The sequence below is a fragment of the Dendrobates tinctorius genome, unplaced genomic scaffold (genome assembly GCF_039654945.1).
Source record: "Dendrobates tinctorius isolate UK_male_01 unplaced genomic scaffold, ASM3965494v1 ptg000162l, whole genome shotgun sequence".
NCBI classification, from domain to species: domain Eukaryota; kingdom Metazoa; phylum Chordata; class Amphibia; order Anura; family Dendrobatidae; genus Dendrobates; species Dendrobates tinctorius.
In genome coordinates, this window is record NW_027361829.1 from 65,779,638 (window position 1) to 65,794,171 (window position 14,534).

The following is a 14,534-nucleotide window of genomic DNA, read 5'->3' on the forward strand; positions in this document are numbered from 1 at the left end:
TCTCCAAGCATCTTGTTGTTCCTGTGACTACAGTTGCACATATTATTCAGAAATATAAGCTCTATGGAACTGTAGCCAATCTCCCTGGACGTGGCCACAGGAGGAAAATTGATGACAAATCAAAGAGACGGATATTACGAATGGTAACAAAAGAGCCAGAAAAACTTATAAACAGATTAAAGGTGAACTTCAAGCACAAGGAACATCGGTGTCAGATCGCACAATCCGCCATTGTATGAGCCACAGTGGACTTCATGGGAGACGACGAAGGAGGACACCATTGTTGAAAAAAAATCATAAAAAAGCCAGACTGGAATTTGCCAAATTACATGTTGATGAGCCGCAAAGCTTCTGGGAGAATGTTGTATGGACAGATGAGACAAAAATGGAACTTTTTGGCAAGGCACATCAGATGGAAAAATGAAGCATATCAAGAATAGAACACTGTCCCTACTGTGAAACATGGAGAAGGCTCTGTTATGTTCTGGCACTGCTTTGCTGCATCTGGCACAGGGTGTCTAGAATCTGTGCAGGGTACAATGAAATCTCAAGACTATCAAGGGATTCTAGAGAGAAATGTGCTGCCCAGTTTCAGAAAGTTGGTCTCAGTCGCACGTCATGGGTCTTGCAACAGGATAATGACCCCAAAAACACAGCTAAAAAACACCCAAGAATGGCTAAGAGGAAAACATTGGACTATTCTGAAGTGGCCTTCTATGAGCCCTGACCTAAATCCTAGTATTTAGCATCTTTGGAAAGAGCTGAAACTTGCCATCTGGAAAAGGCAGCCTTCAAACACGAGACAATTGGAGTAGTTTGCTCTTGAGGAGTGGGCCAAAATACGTGTCAAGAGGTACATAAATCTCATTGACAGTTACAGGAATTGTATGATTGCAGTAATTGCCTCAAAAGGATGAGCAACAAAATATTAAGTTAAGGGTACTATCATTTCTGTCCAGGCCTATTTCATGAGTTTTATTTTTTAAAAAATTCTGTGGAAGCATGGTTGAAAAGCAATATCTGACTTTCATTTGTTCATTTTTATAGATTTTTTATTTATTATTACTTTTGTCAGTTTCAAATTATTTCTGTCACCACTGAGAGTTTTTCTGTCATTAAGGCTGGTTTCACACTTGCGTTTTTTTGCGCTTTTTTTAGCGCAAAAAAAGCAGGTGTTTTTTTTCCTATTCTTTACATGGGTGTGCATACACATGAGTTCTACGCGTTTGTATGCGCATGCGCTTTTTTGTAGTGTGCGCTTGGGCGCACAAAATGCACTCTGTTGCATTTTTTGAGCGTCCGACTTGCCCCCAAAAAATGCATGCGCACGCAATGCGTTTTTTTTCACCTAACCACCCATTAAAGTCTATGGGTGCGCTGACGTGCTTTTTTTAAAAAAAAAAGCGCACAAAAACGCAAAAAAAGCATGATGCGTTTTTTATGTGCGTTTGCACTGCGCATGGAGCGCAGTGCAAAAAACGCAAGTGTGAAAGTAGCCTAAACGAGGGGTACCAACAATTTTGACCACGTGTGTATGTGATGTGTGACTTCTGGAGCAGGTTCGAGCTGGTATTTTTACGCAATAACCATTGACCTTTCCAGCCTGATAATATTAGCTCACAGCTGTCAGCTTTATTTTTGTTGGTCCCCAAAAAAAGGGGCAACTGCACATCATAAAAAAAACTGTCCAATAAGCTCCACAGTGTGCAATTTTATTGTACAGTATTTCTGGGGTTTGCATTTATATTTTTGTCTTTTTGTCTGTCACTGTCTACATGTCTGGAAGTCTCTATTTCTCTCTATGTACAGTTGTGGCCAAAAGTATTGACACCCCTGCAATTCTGTCAGATTATCAGATAATACTCAGTTCCTGAAAATGACTGCAAGCACAAATTCTTTGGTATTATTATCTTCATTTAATTTGTTTTAAATGAAAAAACACAAAAAGAATTGTCCTAAAGCCAAATTGGATATAATTCCACACCAAACATAAAAAAAGAGGGTGGACAAAAGTATTGGCACTGTTCGAAAAATCATATGATGCTTCTCTAATTTGTGTAATTAACAGCACCTGTAACTTACCTGTGGCACCTAACAGGTGTTGGCAATAACTAAATCACACTTGCAGCCAGTTGACATGGAAGATGAAATCTAAACTGTCCCGGAGCAGATCCCCAAAGAAATATATAGCCCCCCAAACATATATTGTCGGTGAGAAAAGATGAGACACAAACTGTCACGTCCGCCATGTCTGTTTTGCCTCATAACCCCTGGAGCGGTGTGCACGAGCATCTCATGTCTGCTATCCTGCATGTTCCCTAGAGCAGTGTGCACACTCACCTCATGACTGTAGGGCTGCAAGATGCCTGTGTTTCTGCTCTGCCTTCCGTGATCATCTCTGTGTTCCAAGAACCCCTGATCATGTGTCCTTCCTAGGCTCCAGCGCTGTCTGGTTCTGCAATCATCTCTGCATGTCTGGAACCCCTGATCATGTGACCTTTCCTAGGTTCCAGTACTGTCTGGTTCTGCAATCATCTCTGCTTGTCTGGAATCCTTGGTCATGTGACTGCTCGCTGTGATCCTGGAGGACTGAACTGGAAGTTCTCCCCTGGTCTTGACCTGGAAGTACTGGTGCTATGGTGCTATATCAAACCGCCGCTCCCTATGGTCAGGGCCTGACTATTGTGTTGCTTCCCTGAATGGCTGCTTTGTCTGCTTGGTCGCTCCCTGTATTCTGTGCCCCTGCACTCTGCTCTGTCGTGCATCTCTGCAAACGCTCTGTGCTTGTACTCTGCCTCTAGTCTCGTCTCATGTCTTGTTGTCTCTCGTGCCATGTTTGTCTTTGCCTTTCTTTGACTTGTAGTCCTTCCTCTGTTCTCTGCCTTGCCTGTTTCGCCATGTCTAGTCTTTGCTATTCTGAGCCTTGTAGTACTTCTCATGTTTCTTGTCTCTGCCTGCTTTTCCGTACTCTATCCTCTGGTGCTCTCTAGCACACTCCTGACTAGTCCCAAAGCTCTGCCTTGGCCCGGCTCTGGGCTTCGGCCTACGCTCCACTGCTAGTTCTATGTCTCGTTTCCTGGCTAGTCCCAAGGCTTTCTCTTGGCCCGGCTCTGGGCTTCGGCCTACGCTCCACTGCTAGCTCTATTCTCTCTCTGACCTGACTGTGTTTCTGTCAGGGAGTGTCAGGGGCAAGACCAAGGGGGTGAGCCACCACGGCAGCTGGACCAGACGGCTGGCTCAGGGAAACAAGACAAGGCAAGACGAGTCGTTAATTCAAAGAAACTTCATTAAGGAAGACTTCAGGTACAACAGGTGCAAAACGTGGACACACAGAACATAAGGCAAGGTGCGTGCAAGAGCATGCCGAGGTCCAAGACTTGAGGAACTCATCAGGGTGCAACAGGAGCAAACGTGAACACACAGTTCGTGGAACAGGGTGCGTGCAATGGCACGCCGAGGTCCAAGCATGGAACGTGCAGATGGTACGCGGACATCGGACTCCGGACAACAGTCCACGATCAACCAGGGCATCAGGGTCTGTAGCTCAGAGGATGATCGGCAGGATCCGGACATCCAGAAGTCAGCCAGGGTTCCATGCAAGGAAACAAGATAAAGTTAGTGACATGGTGCGTGTCAACGGACACGCCAGGATCAGGTTCACAGAACAGAGACCTGCGCATGCCAAGGGGCATGCCAGGGATGGGTCAGGTTCACAGGACGGTGGCCTGCGCATGCCAAGGGGCATGCCAGGGATGGATCAGGTTCACAGGACGGTGGCCTGCGCATGCCAAGGGGCATGCCAGGGAGAGGCACAGAGTACGGTGGCATCGGAATCCAAATGCTGGCATCGACCGACAGGGTCCAGGTATCTGGCTACAGACATCAGCTCCGGACATCAGGCCGCAGTCATCTAGGTCCCGACCTCTGGCAGTGGTCGGCAGGTTATGGAATCCGGCAGGCAAACTAGGGTCAGAGAAGAGCAAAAAGAGACAAAGGCTTTGTGCCAGAGTAGCACGAAAAGGCACAGTGCGAGAACCAGCGTGAGTGCAAGGGGGCACAGTGACCATGGCTGGGAGCACCAGCAGGTGGTACCGACGATGGCAGTTGCAAGCGGGCACGACTAGAGGCGGCACCGCTGTGGGGCCACGCAGCCAGACCACTATAGCACTGGACGGGGCACGGCTGGGGCACACAGGCGAGCATGGCTAAAGGCGGCATGGCTGAGGCAAACCAGGCAGGCACAGGTGACCAGGCACGTGCACAGAGGCACGGAGCCACAAGGCAGGGCTAGGCAAAGGGTACAGGACAGAGCCACATGCGAGACAGCATGGCAAAGCCTAGTACAAAATGTGCAAGAGTGCACGAAACAACAGGGACAAGACAAAGAACGAGGCAGAGACCTGCGCATGCGAGAGCATGCCAGGGACAGGGACAGTCTAGCAGCGGAGCGTAGGCCGAAGCCCAGAGCCGGGCTAAGGAAGGACCTTGGGACTAGACAGAGCGAGGCCTGCACGTGTAGAGACACGCCAGGGAGAGGTTCAGAGCGGAGGCCTGCACGTGTAGAGACACGCCAGGGAAAGGTTCAGAGCGGAGGCCTGCACGTGTAGAGACACGCCAGGGAAAGGTTCAGAGCGGAGGCCTGCACGTGTAGAGACACGCCAGGGAAAGGTTCAGAGCGGAGGCCTGCACGTGTAGAGACACGCCAGGGAAAGGTTCAGAGCGGAGGCCTGCACGTGTAGAGACACGCCAGGGAAAGGTTCAGAGCGGAGGCCTGCACGTGTAGTGACACGCCAGGGAAAGGTTCATTGCGGAGGCCTGCACGTGTAGAGACACGCCAGGGAGAGGTTCAGAGCGGAGGCCTGCACGTGTAGAGACACGCTAGGGAGAGGTTCAGAGCGGAGGCCTGCACGTGTAAAGACACGCCAGGGACAGGTTCAGAGCGGAGGCCTGCACGTGTAGAGACACGCCAGGGAAAGGTTCAGAGCGGAGGCCTGCACGTGTAGTGACACGCCAGGGAAAGGTTCATTGCGGAGGCCTGCACGTGTAGAGACACGCCAGGGAGAGGTTCAGAGCGGAGGCCTGCACGTGTAGAGACACGCTAGGGAGAGGTTCAGAGCGGAGGCCTGCACGTGTAAAGACACGCCAGGGACAGGTTCAGAGCGGAGGCCTGCACGTGTAGAGACACGCCAGGGACAGGTTCAGAGAGGAGGCCTGCACGTGTAGAGACACGCCAGGGACAGGTTCAGAGCGGAGGCCTGCACGTGTAGAGACACGCCAGGGAGAGGTTCATAGTGGAGGCCTGCACGTGTAGAGACACGCCAGGGAGAGGTTCAGAGCTGAGGCCTGCACGTGTAGAGACACGCCAGGGAGAGGTTCAGAGCGGAGGCCTGCACGTGTAAGGACACACCAGGGACAGAGACAGAGGCAGGGTACCTGAAGCCACAAAGCAGAAAGAGACATGACACGAGGACAGAAACACAGAACAGAATCAGAGCAAACAAGGACTACAAGGCAAAGCAGAGCAGGGACAAAATATGGCACGAAGGACAAACACTAGACAAGACACGAGACCAGAGACGGAATACGAGCACGGAGCGTGTGCAGAGATGCACGACAGAGCAGAGTGCAAGGGCACAGAATAGATGGAGTGCCCCACAGACCAAGCAGCCATGCAGGGACACAACACAATACTCAGGCCCTGAGCATAGGAAGGGGCGGCCTGATATAGGGCATAGCACCTCCTCTTCCAGGTAAGGACCAGGGGAGCACTTCTGGGTTCAGATCCACAGGATAACAGAGCGTAGTCACATGATCGGAGTTCCAGACATGACGAGACGGCTGCAGAATCAGTGCTGAAACCTAGACAGGTCACATGATCAGAGTTCTAGACATGACGAGACGACTGCAGAATCAGTGCTGAAACCTAGACAGGTCACATGATCAGAGTTCTAGACATGACGAGACGATTGCAGAATCAGTGCTGAAACCTAGACAGGTCACATGATCAGAGTTCTAGACATGACAAGATGATTACCAAACCAGACAGTGCAAGATCCTAGGAAAGGTCACATGATCAGCGTTCCAGACATGACGAGATGATTGCAGAACCAGACAGTGCAGGATCCAGACAGGAACACCTGATCAGAGATTCTAGACATGACGAGAAGATCACAGAAGACACAGCAGAAGCGCAGGCATCCTGCAGCTCAGACATGAGGTGAGTGTGCACACTGCTCTAGGGAACAAGCAGGATAGCAAACAAGATATGCACATGCACATCACTCCAGGAGTTCTTGAGACAAGACAGACATAGCAGACATGGCGGACATGACAGATAGATTCCCTTTAAGCTGCATTTAGCTACTTTACTGGAAAAGGTGCCAAAAGCAATATAAGCCCAACCTAGTCTAAATATGTATTTCTAACCTGATTAACCAGTGGGAGAAAAAGATATAAAGCGTGAGAGATTATATTAATGATATTAATGCATACGTAATAAAGATTTTACCTAAATAATTTGAGTGTCCATCCTCCATAATCTGAGGGTTATAAAATGGCTATAGTTTCAAGTTGTTGGTTATTGTTTGGCACATTGGTATCTGTTAGCATCCTTTCTATGATGGATAACGGCTCCCCATGACCTGATTGGTGAGATTATGTTGTTCCAATTCCATTGGTAATACACAGGAGTCAATCTGAGCACAGAAAGCTGCAGCGTAAAGCATTGGGGAAGGAATGTGCAACACCAGGATACTGCTGAAAAAAAGAGGGGGATTTTAGATGACTTTAGTCTCCTTTTAGGCATAAAATTGTAAAATCAAACTAAAAGAAGTCAAGTGAGTAACACTAACAATAGAGATCGGTTGTAAGTACATTAATCTGATTTACATTTGTCTTTCTTTTCTGTATTTCACTTGCCATCTGTTTGCAGAGACTTTCAGCTGTTTTATTAGTAAGGAACCTTTTCTCTTACGTCACAATGAAATATCACACTGTGACATATAGAAGAAATAAATGTATATATTTTTTTTTTATTTTTCATCAAGTTTAAATCTGTTTTTGTTTTCTTCCTAAAAGGAAGCATGACACCAACTCAGTTGATAAAATATATGACTATGGGCACAAGGTAAATGATCTTTTGCTGATTTTCCCTTCCTCCTGTTCATGAGTGTTAGGGGTGCATTATATTAAGAAGTATCTCCCTCCCCCCCAGTGTTTTGGAAATGAAAGGTATAGATAAGCTGCATCTCACAGTTCTCTAATCATCTAAATCAAAAGCTGAGAGAAGTAGGAGGAGAAGAAAAGCAGAGGGAGGCTGACTTGTAGGCAGTGTGGAGCGCAGTTACTAGCATCCTTTTCTACGCTTGTGTGAGTTTCAGTCTTTGTGCAAGCAGTGTCTCCTCTCGGCTAACCATGCAGCCTCCTCTCTAACACTGTGCAATGAGGGTTCTGTGCCCTCCAAGCAGCCTGCTCAAGGGGCTTGTGGCTTTGCTGGCTATCTGCATCCAGCCTCCAACCCTAGGATGGAATCAACAGGGTCACACAGAAGAGGATGTCTTCTTACTCCCCATTAATTCCTCCAGCAGATCCTTGGCCAACTTGGGTTTTGATCTACAAACTGAAAAAAGCACCACTGTTGAGAGTGTCCAAGAACTGAAGGCTACCCAGACAGGACATACCCAGAGCTTGACTTCTTCTCCTGTATCATCTTCGAGCAGCACATGGGATAAAAGCAGAGACACATTGATTATGTCTTCTCATACCCATCCAGACTTTCATGTCTCACAGTCTCAGCAGCAGGTGTCCACTCACTGCAACATCAGTGTGCACAGGCTGATGCTCACCTCCTTGCTAGTTCGCTGGGGTCGCCAACTGGGCTTCCAATGTGACCTGTTGCTCTTTTCTACCAATAATCATGGTAGAGCGTTCTTCTCAGCTGCCTACAATCGTGTTGTTTCCCCAGTAATCATTGAGCATCTTGGGGTCTCTGGGGCCCAGCAGGAATTTCGCCTGTGTGTAGGGTGTGGATGGTCAAGAAGCAGAAGAAGTGGCCACCTTAGACATCAACATGCATCTTCTGCTGCCTCTTCCACTTTTTCTTTCCTTTCATCATCTGCAACAGACCCCCATAATTCTTTACAAGGGGAAACCCTGAATTTCTGCTGCCTGGATTTTAGTTTAGAAGAGCTGAGAGGGGAGCATGGCTGGCGAATGAATCGGAAGCCCATTGAATCCACTTTGGTGGCCTGTTTCATGACTCTTGTTATTATTGTCTGGAGTGTTGCTGCCCTCATCTGGCCAGTGCCTATTATTGCAGGCTTCTTGCCTAATGGTATGGAGCAAAGAAGGACAAGCAGCAAATAGCAATTGCACTTTAAATTGCATTCTAGTTTATGACAGTAGTTAGACATTGTGTAATGTGCTGTAATTTTTTTTATTTTTCAGTTTTGTGTTATCGAAGACATGTAATGTAATACTCTTTAAATGACCGATTTGAAGAAAAAATAGCAGGTATAATCAATCAATTTTGCTAGTTGAGATTCTAAGTGGATGTATGAGCATACGCCTTTATGAATGTAGACCTCTAAATGCGCACAGACTAAAGGGTTAATTTAAACTATTATTGAAGAACTGCAGAAAATATAGGTCTTTGCCACTTACATATGGAAAACTGGTGCCAATGGTAAGTGACTTCTGGTTTATCAGTTGTCAAACTGCTGCAGGCGTTAAATCTAACCATATTCTACAATTACAGAAATATTCATATTAAACAATAGTACATTTCATAGATGGCATTTAATATGTACGCTTAATATATTAAATATTTCATTAAATATTTGATTTAATTAAGATATGGAATATGTTGAAATATTGTAATGTTAATAACCTAAGGACCTTTATTTGTATATAATAGTACCAGTCACGAATGTATACTCTGCTTATTCCTATCCTTTACATTCTGGGGAGATAGAAATCATTTGTTAATTATAGGACAATATTATCATTGCTAGCCCTCCAGGCTTTCCTGTAACCTGGGCACGGGTGCACAGCAGTAGGATCTGTTATGTTACAGCAGAGCTGACAAACCGATTGCATAGAATGTATTGCCCTCCCATGTAATAGGCTTCTCCGAGAATGGGAGGGAGGTTTCCCAGAAGTGGAAACATGTTATAAGGGATTTCCCTCAGTGATAAGGTTGGAAATCACCGATGTAGACCATGAGAAAAAAAAAAATGTACAAAGCATTGTATTTGATCATATACGGGGTTTTTAGTTCACATTGTGCATCTTTGAGAATCTACTCAGTTGTTTAAAAAATACAATATCATATATATATCATTTTTATTTACTTTTTATTAATTAAAAGATTAATTTCTAAACTTAGTACCCTAAGCATAATTGCTTTTTTGGTAACTTTCAGAATCACCATATGAATGTAAATCTAAATATACATGTTACTATTTTAGAGCATTTTAAATTTTTTGTGCCTTTTTAAGCTGATCCTGTTACTCCATTCCTCTACAAAAAGTGCGTCTTTTCGAGGACTTTAAATATACAGCGAAATCTCACCAAATGACCATCTCTTTGGGAAGATGACTCCATTAGACAGATGAAGTCTCCTATTTTCACAATCATTTTCTAGAAGACCACTTTTCGACGTGGTTTTAGGTGGTCGTCTCAAAGAGGTATCCCACTATGTAAACTGTTTTTTTAGCCTTTTTATCCGGAATACCCACTGCTCTAAAACATTTTGCCAGTGAACATGAAACACTTTCATGAAAAACATAAATTCTAGCACTTAAAGGGATTGTCTAGGAGTGGCAAAAACCCCTTTGGGTGTCTCCCTTATAGCCATGTCATGGTGTTTGCAAAGTACCAAAGAAATTGTGTTTGAAAAGTGTTTTTGTAACCTGGGACCCAGTGTTTACTCTGCTTACCTAGTGCAGGATGCATCGGTTTCTTGATAAGTTGGTTAGTTAAACCTAACCCAATGACATTGCAATTAAAGGGGTTTTTGAGATCTTTAATATTGTGCACCTATAGTTAAGATGGGCCATCAATATCAGATCAGCAGAGGTCGGACTCTTGGTATCCCCTACCCATCCCCCACCAGTCAGCTAGAGGGGATGCACACTGTCTTTATTTTTAAGGCACAGCACTGTACATTATGTAGTGGTGCTGCCTGGTACTGCAGATCACTTCTAATCAAGTCAATGAAAATGAACTTTAGCATCAATCCCAGCCACTGCATAATGTACATGTACCTACATACAGTGTACCTGTGTCAGATAAACACTAAAGGTGAGGCAGTGCTCCATAGAGTGCTTGCAATCCCTTAAAGATAGGAGTGTAGGTAGTCATGCCCAAACTAATCTGGTCTTGATCAATATCAAAGTCATTGAGGGTGAGTGCAACTTATTTCCTCTAATGGAAAGAAAAAGATTGTATAAGCCATCTGTTGTAAGTTGGGCACCACTCTGAAGATTTTGGATCCTGGCTAGCCCGGATATATGAGCAACGTATTTCTTCTCGCAGTGTACTCAAATCAGGACAGTCCTAACTTCTAGTGCTAAAACCATACCATGTGTCAAAGTGACGTGAATGTGAATAAGGGCCGAGCAGGACAGGGTCCCGAATATGGATACCCAGCAAATGGGAAGCTATATAATCATAATGTCCAAAGATATGGAGGCCACACCGTTACCTACTCTAAGGGCAGAAACCTGAAACTCATCCGAAAAAATTTTTTTCTAAAGTATACAGGACAAATAAAGTTCAAAGTATGCAGAAACAGCAAAAAATGTATTCTATTACAAAGATGATAGAGGTTATTTTTACTGACCGTATAGATGATGTTTATCAAAGGAAAAGCTTCACTTTAAATCACAAAGGTCTTTATTAGGTTTTATCCAAGACTTTTTTTTCACTAGTTGCTACCTACCGACCTGTTGTACCAGTTGTCTATCTGTGCTTGCACTACTCCTACCAGTGATTCACTGATGTCATGTCGATGGAACAGTATCATCTTTTCCGCTGTGCTCTGTTGACACGGTGTGTCTACCGACATCATGCCGATTCACAATAATCTCCCCGCTGCCTAACTGCGGGGAGCCGGCTGTCAATCAGCAGGACGTTAGCAGACACACCCCATTGACAGAGCAGCCGGAAAGAGCTGACCTGTTGATATTGAGCAGCTGAATTGCTGGTAGTAGTAGTTTTTAAGTCCTAAAGACTAAGTCATGGATTACCCCTGTAAAGGTGAAATGTGTAAGAATTGTGGGATTCCGTGGCTGCCGTTACACTTCGAAATTGGTGAAATATATCACATCCTCCTAGAAATTCAGCAGCAGGTGACGGGATAGTTGGGTAAGAGGGTAAACAGGAATACATAGCTGTTGGTGTGCCACATACATTTGCCTGACAGAGATTCTGATGTTGAAGAGCGTGTAGGTGTAAAGGCTGATTAATTGTGAGAGGAAAACATGAACTTTGTATTCAAAGCAAAATCCACGTTCATGATTCATTTTGACATTTACTGTTGTACCTTACATATGAGAAGACAATCAGTCACACATAGCTGCAGATTGTGAAGCTCAAACTATAGCTAAAAAGGTTGCGCTCGTTAGACTGTACAAGTCAATTACAATTAAAATTGATTGTACATAAATGCAGTAATAGGAGGTTTGACATGAAACTGTGGAATATTATAGTGCCAGCAATTTCTCGTATGATCGCTTTGTTATTGACGATTTACTACACTTCATTATACGCTTGAGTGTTCTTGGGTTTTTGGTCCCATGCCCGTCTGCTTCTTTCTCTGACGACAGAATGTTAATATTATTATCTGAATAAAGACTTTTTTAATACATGAAGGTTGAGTAGGGTTTTCTTTCAAATGATTACTTTGAACATTTAAAGTGGATTGTATTTTTTACTAATCTTCTTAGTAATTTACTTACTCCCAATGAATGACAGAGATTCTCCCATTCAGTTACCAATTTTCTGACACAATTTCCATTTTCGTTTTGAAAATGTTAAGAAGTTTTTGTGTTCTCCTTGCTTTTCTGAGGGTTTCCTCCAGGTTCTCCAATTTCCCCCCACAATATAGAGACATACTGCATAAACAGACAGATTTTCCTTTATCGTATTTTCTTTATGATTCTGTATTACTATGTATTTCCCATATTTACTCTGCACACAGTCTAAAGTGCATTTTTGCCTTAACTACTTGATATATGTATTCACATGATAATATTTATGTGTATACTAGATGGTGGCCCGATTCTGACGCATTGGGTATTCTAGAATATGTATGTAGTTTCTTTATGAAGATTTAATAATAATGCACTCCCCAATCCCGGTATGCATGGTCCTCTCACCCCCCCTTTGCTGGTATGCATGGTCCCTTCACCCTCCCTTTCCTGGTGTGCATGGTCCCCCGCACCCCCCTTTCCTGGAATGCATGGTCACCCTGACCCCCCTTTCCTGGAATGCATGGTCCCCTCACCCCCCTTATCCTGGTATGCATGATCCCCCTCACCCCCCTTTCCTGGTATGCATGGTCCTTTCACCTCCCTTTCCTGTTATGCATGGTCCCCCTCACCCCCCTTTCCTGGTATGCATGGTCCCATCACCCTCCTTTCGTAGTGTGCATGGTCCTCTCACCCCCCTTTCCTGGTATGCATGGTCCCGTCACCCCCCTTTTGCTGGTATGCATGGTTCCCTCTCCCCCCTTTCGTGGTATGCATGGTCCCCTCACCCCCCTTTCGTGGTATGTATGGTACCACTCACCCCCCTTTCCTGGTATGCATGGTCCCCTCACCCCCCTTTCGTGGTGTGCATGGTCCCCTCACCCCCCTTTTGTGGTATGCATGGTCCCCTCACTCCCCTTTCGTGGTATGCATGGTCCCCTCACCCCCCTTTCGTGGTATGCATGGACCTCTCACCCCCCTTTTGTGGTATGCATGGTACCCCTCAACCCCCTTTCCTGGTATGTATGGTCCCGTCACCCCCCCTTTGCTGGTATGCATGGTCCCGTCACCCCCCTTTGCCGGTATGCATGATCCAGTCACCCCCCTTTCGAGGTATGCATGGTCCCCTCACCCCCCTTTCGAGGTATGCATGGTACCCCTCACCCCCCTTTCCTGGTATGCATGGTCCCGTCACCCCCCCTTTCCTGGTATGCATGGTCCCCTCACCCCCCCTTTCGTGGTATGCATGGTACCCCTCACCCCCCTTTCGTGGTATGCATGGGATCCTTCACCCCCCTTTCCTTGTATGTATGTTTCCCCTCACCCCTAGGAAACTGCACACATACAAAAAAAAATTTATACTCACCAATCGTTCCTGTGGTCCAGCGCTGTCCCATTCTGCCGGAGGCTGGGGGAGGAGTGTGGCACTGGCGCCGGAGTACACGCATGCCCACACCGCGCTGTCCAGCGCCATTTTCCTGAAGACACACTGCAAATGTATCTTCAGGAAAATGGCGCCGGATAGCGCTATCCGCATGCACGTACTTCGGCGTCAGTGCCACACTTCTCCCCCAGCCTCCTGCCCCGGTCACCATAAGAAGAGAAGCGCCGCGGCAACGCTCCTCCCGGTGAGGTATGTAAGTATGGCGCCGGAGATTGCGATCTCCGGCGCCATACCCATTATCATACAGTACCTGTCTGTCTGTTTGTCACCGAAATCCTGCGTCGCTGATTGGACACAGCCGGCCGGGCTCAACCAATCAGCGACGCGGGATTTCGGTTAGGCCACTTTCACACTTCCGTTTTTGACCATCAGTCAAAATCCGCCAGTTTTCGAAAAAAACGGATCCGCCTTTTTTTTGGGCGGATCCGTTTTTTTCCCCATTGACTTGCATTACTGGCGGATCTTGACGGATGGCCATCCGTTGGATCCGTTTTTTTGCGGATTCGCCAAATATTTTGCGTCCGCCGGCATGCCTGGACGGACCCTGCAACGTTTTTTTTGTTGTAGGATCCGCATTTTCCAGTGCGCATGCCTGGAGAAAGGAAGTCAGGGAGAAAATTAACGGTGAAATCCTTTCTGGTGGACGAAAAAAAAGTCTCTCTCTCTCGTTCCTTTAAAATTATTCATTCTGCGGATCCGTCAAAAAAACGGATCCTGTGGCATCCGTTCACATCAGTTAGGAACGGATCCGCTTTTCTGCCTTTTTGGTGGATTTTAACTGACACAAAAAACTGAAGTGTGAAAGAGGCCTTACAGACAGACATGATAAGACGATTATAAATATAGATGTGGATTTTTTATTATAGTGCTTTTTAGAAAAGCACTATATTGTAATCCGAACGCTGCTAACTTCTTCTTATTATTCAGTTGATTTCCACAATTAATGCGGCCCGAACCGCTACACGCACAGACTCCGTTGAGGTGTCGTTTCGAAGCCAGCGTCCACGAGAGGTGTGCTAAGTATTTTTCGTGTCAATCGGATTTGTAGTTTTTGTGCAATTTGCGTTTGAAATTTTTTTTTCCCGTTATTGGAATGCACTGTCTCAATGCTTTTCAAT

At 45.7% G+C, this 14,534-nt stretch overlaps 1 protein-coding gene across 1 annotated transcript; it reads left to right on the forward strand.

Moving 5' to 3' along the window:
* Positions 1–7,274: 7,274 nt before the first annotated feature.
* Positions 7,275–11,873, forward strand: TMEM158 (transmembrane protein 158). The gene has a single exon (XM_073550071.1). It carries the CDS (start codon positions 7,441–7,443, stop codon positions 8,362–8,364), a length of 924 nt encoding a protein of 307 aa, XP_073406172.1. The 5' UTR covers positions 7,275–7,440; the 3' UTR covers positions 8,365–11,873.
* Positions 11,874–14,534: the final 2,661 nt, after the last annotated feature.

Bases quoted from the DNA above. Each gene is read 5' to 3' on its own strand.
- TMEM158 (XM_073550071.1), top strand. From the start codon at position 7,441: ATGAGGGTTCTGTGCCCTCCAAGCAGCCTGCTCAAGGGGCTTGTGGCT.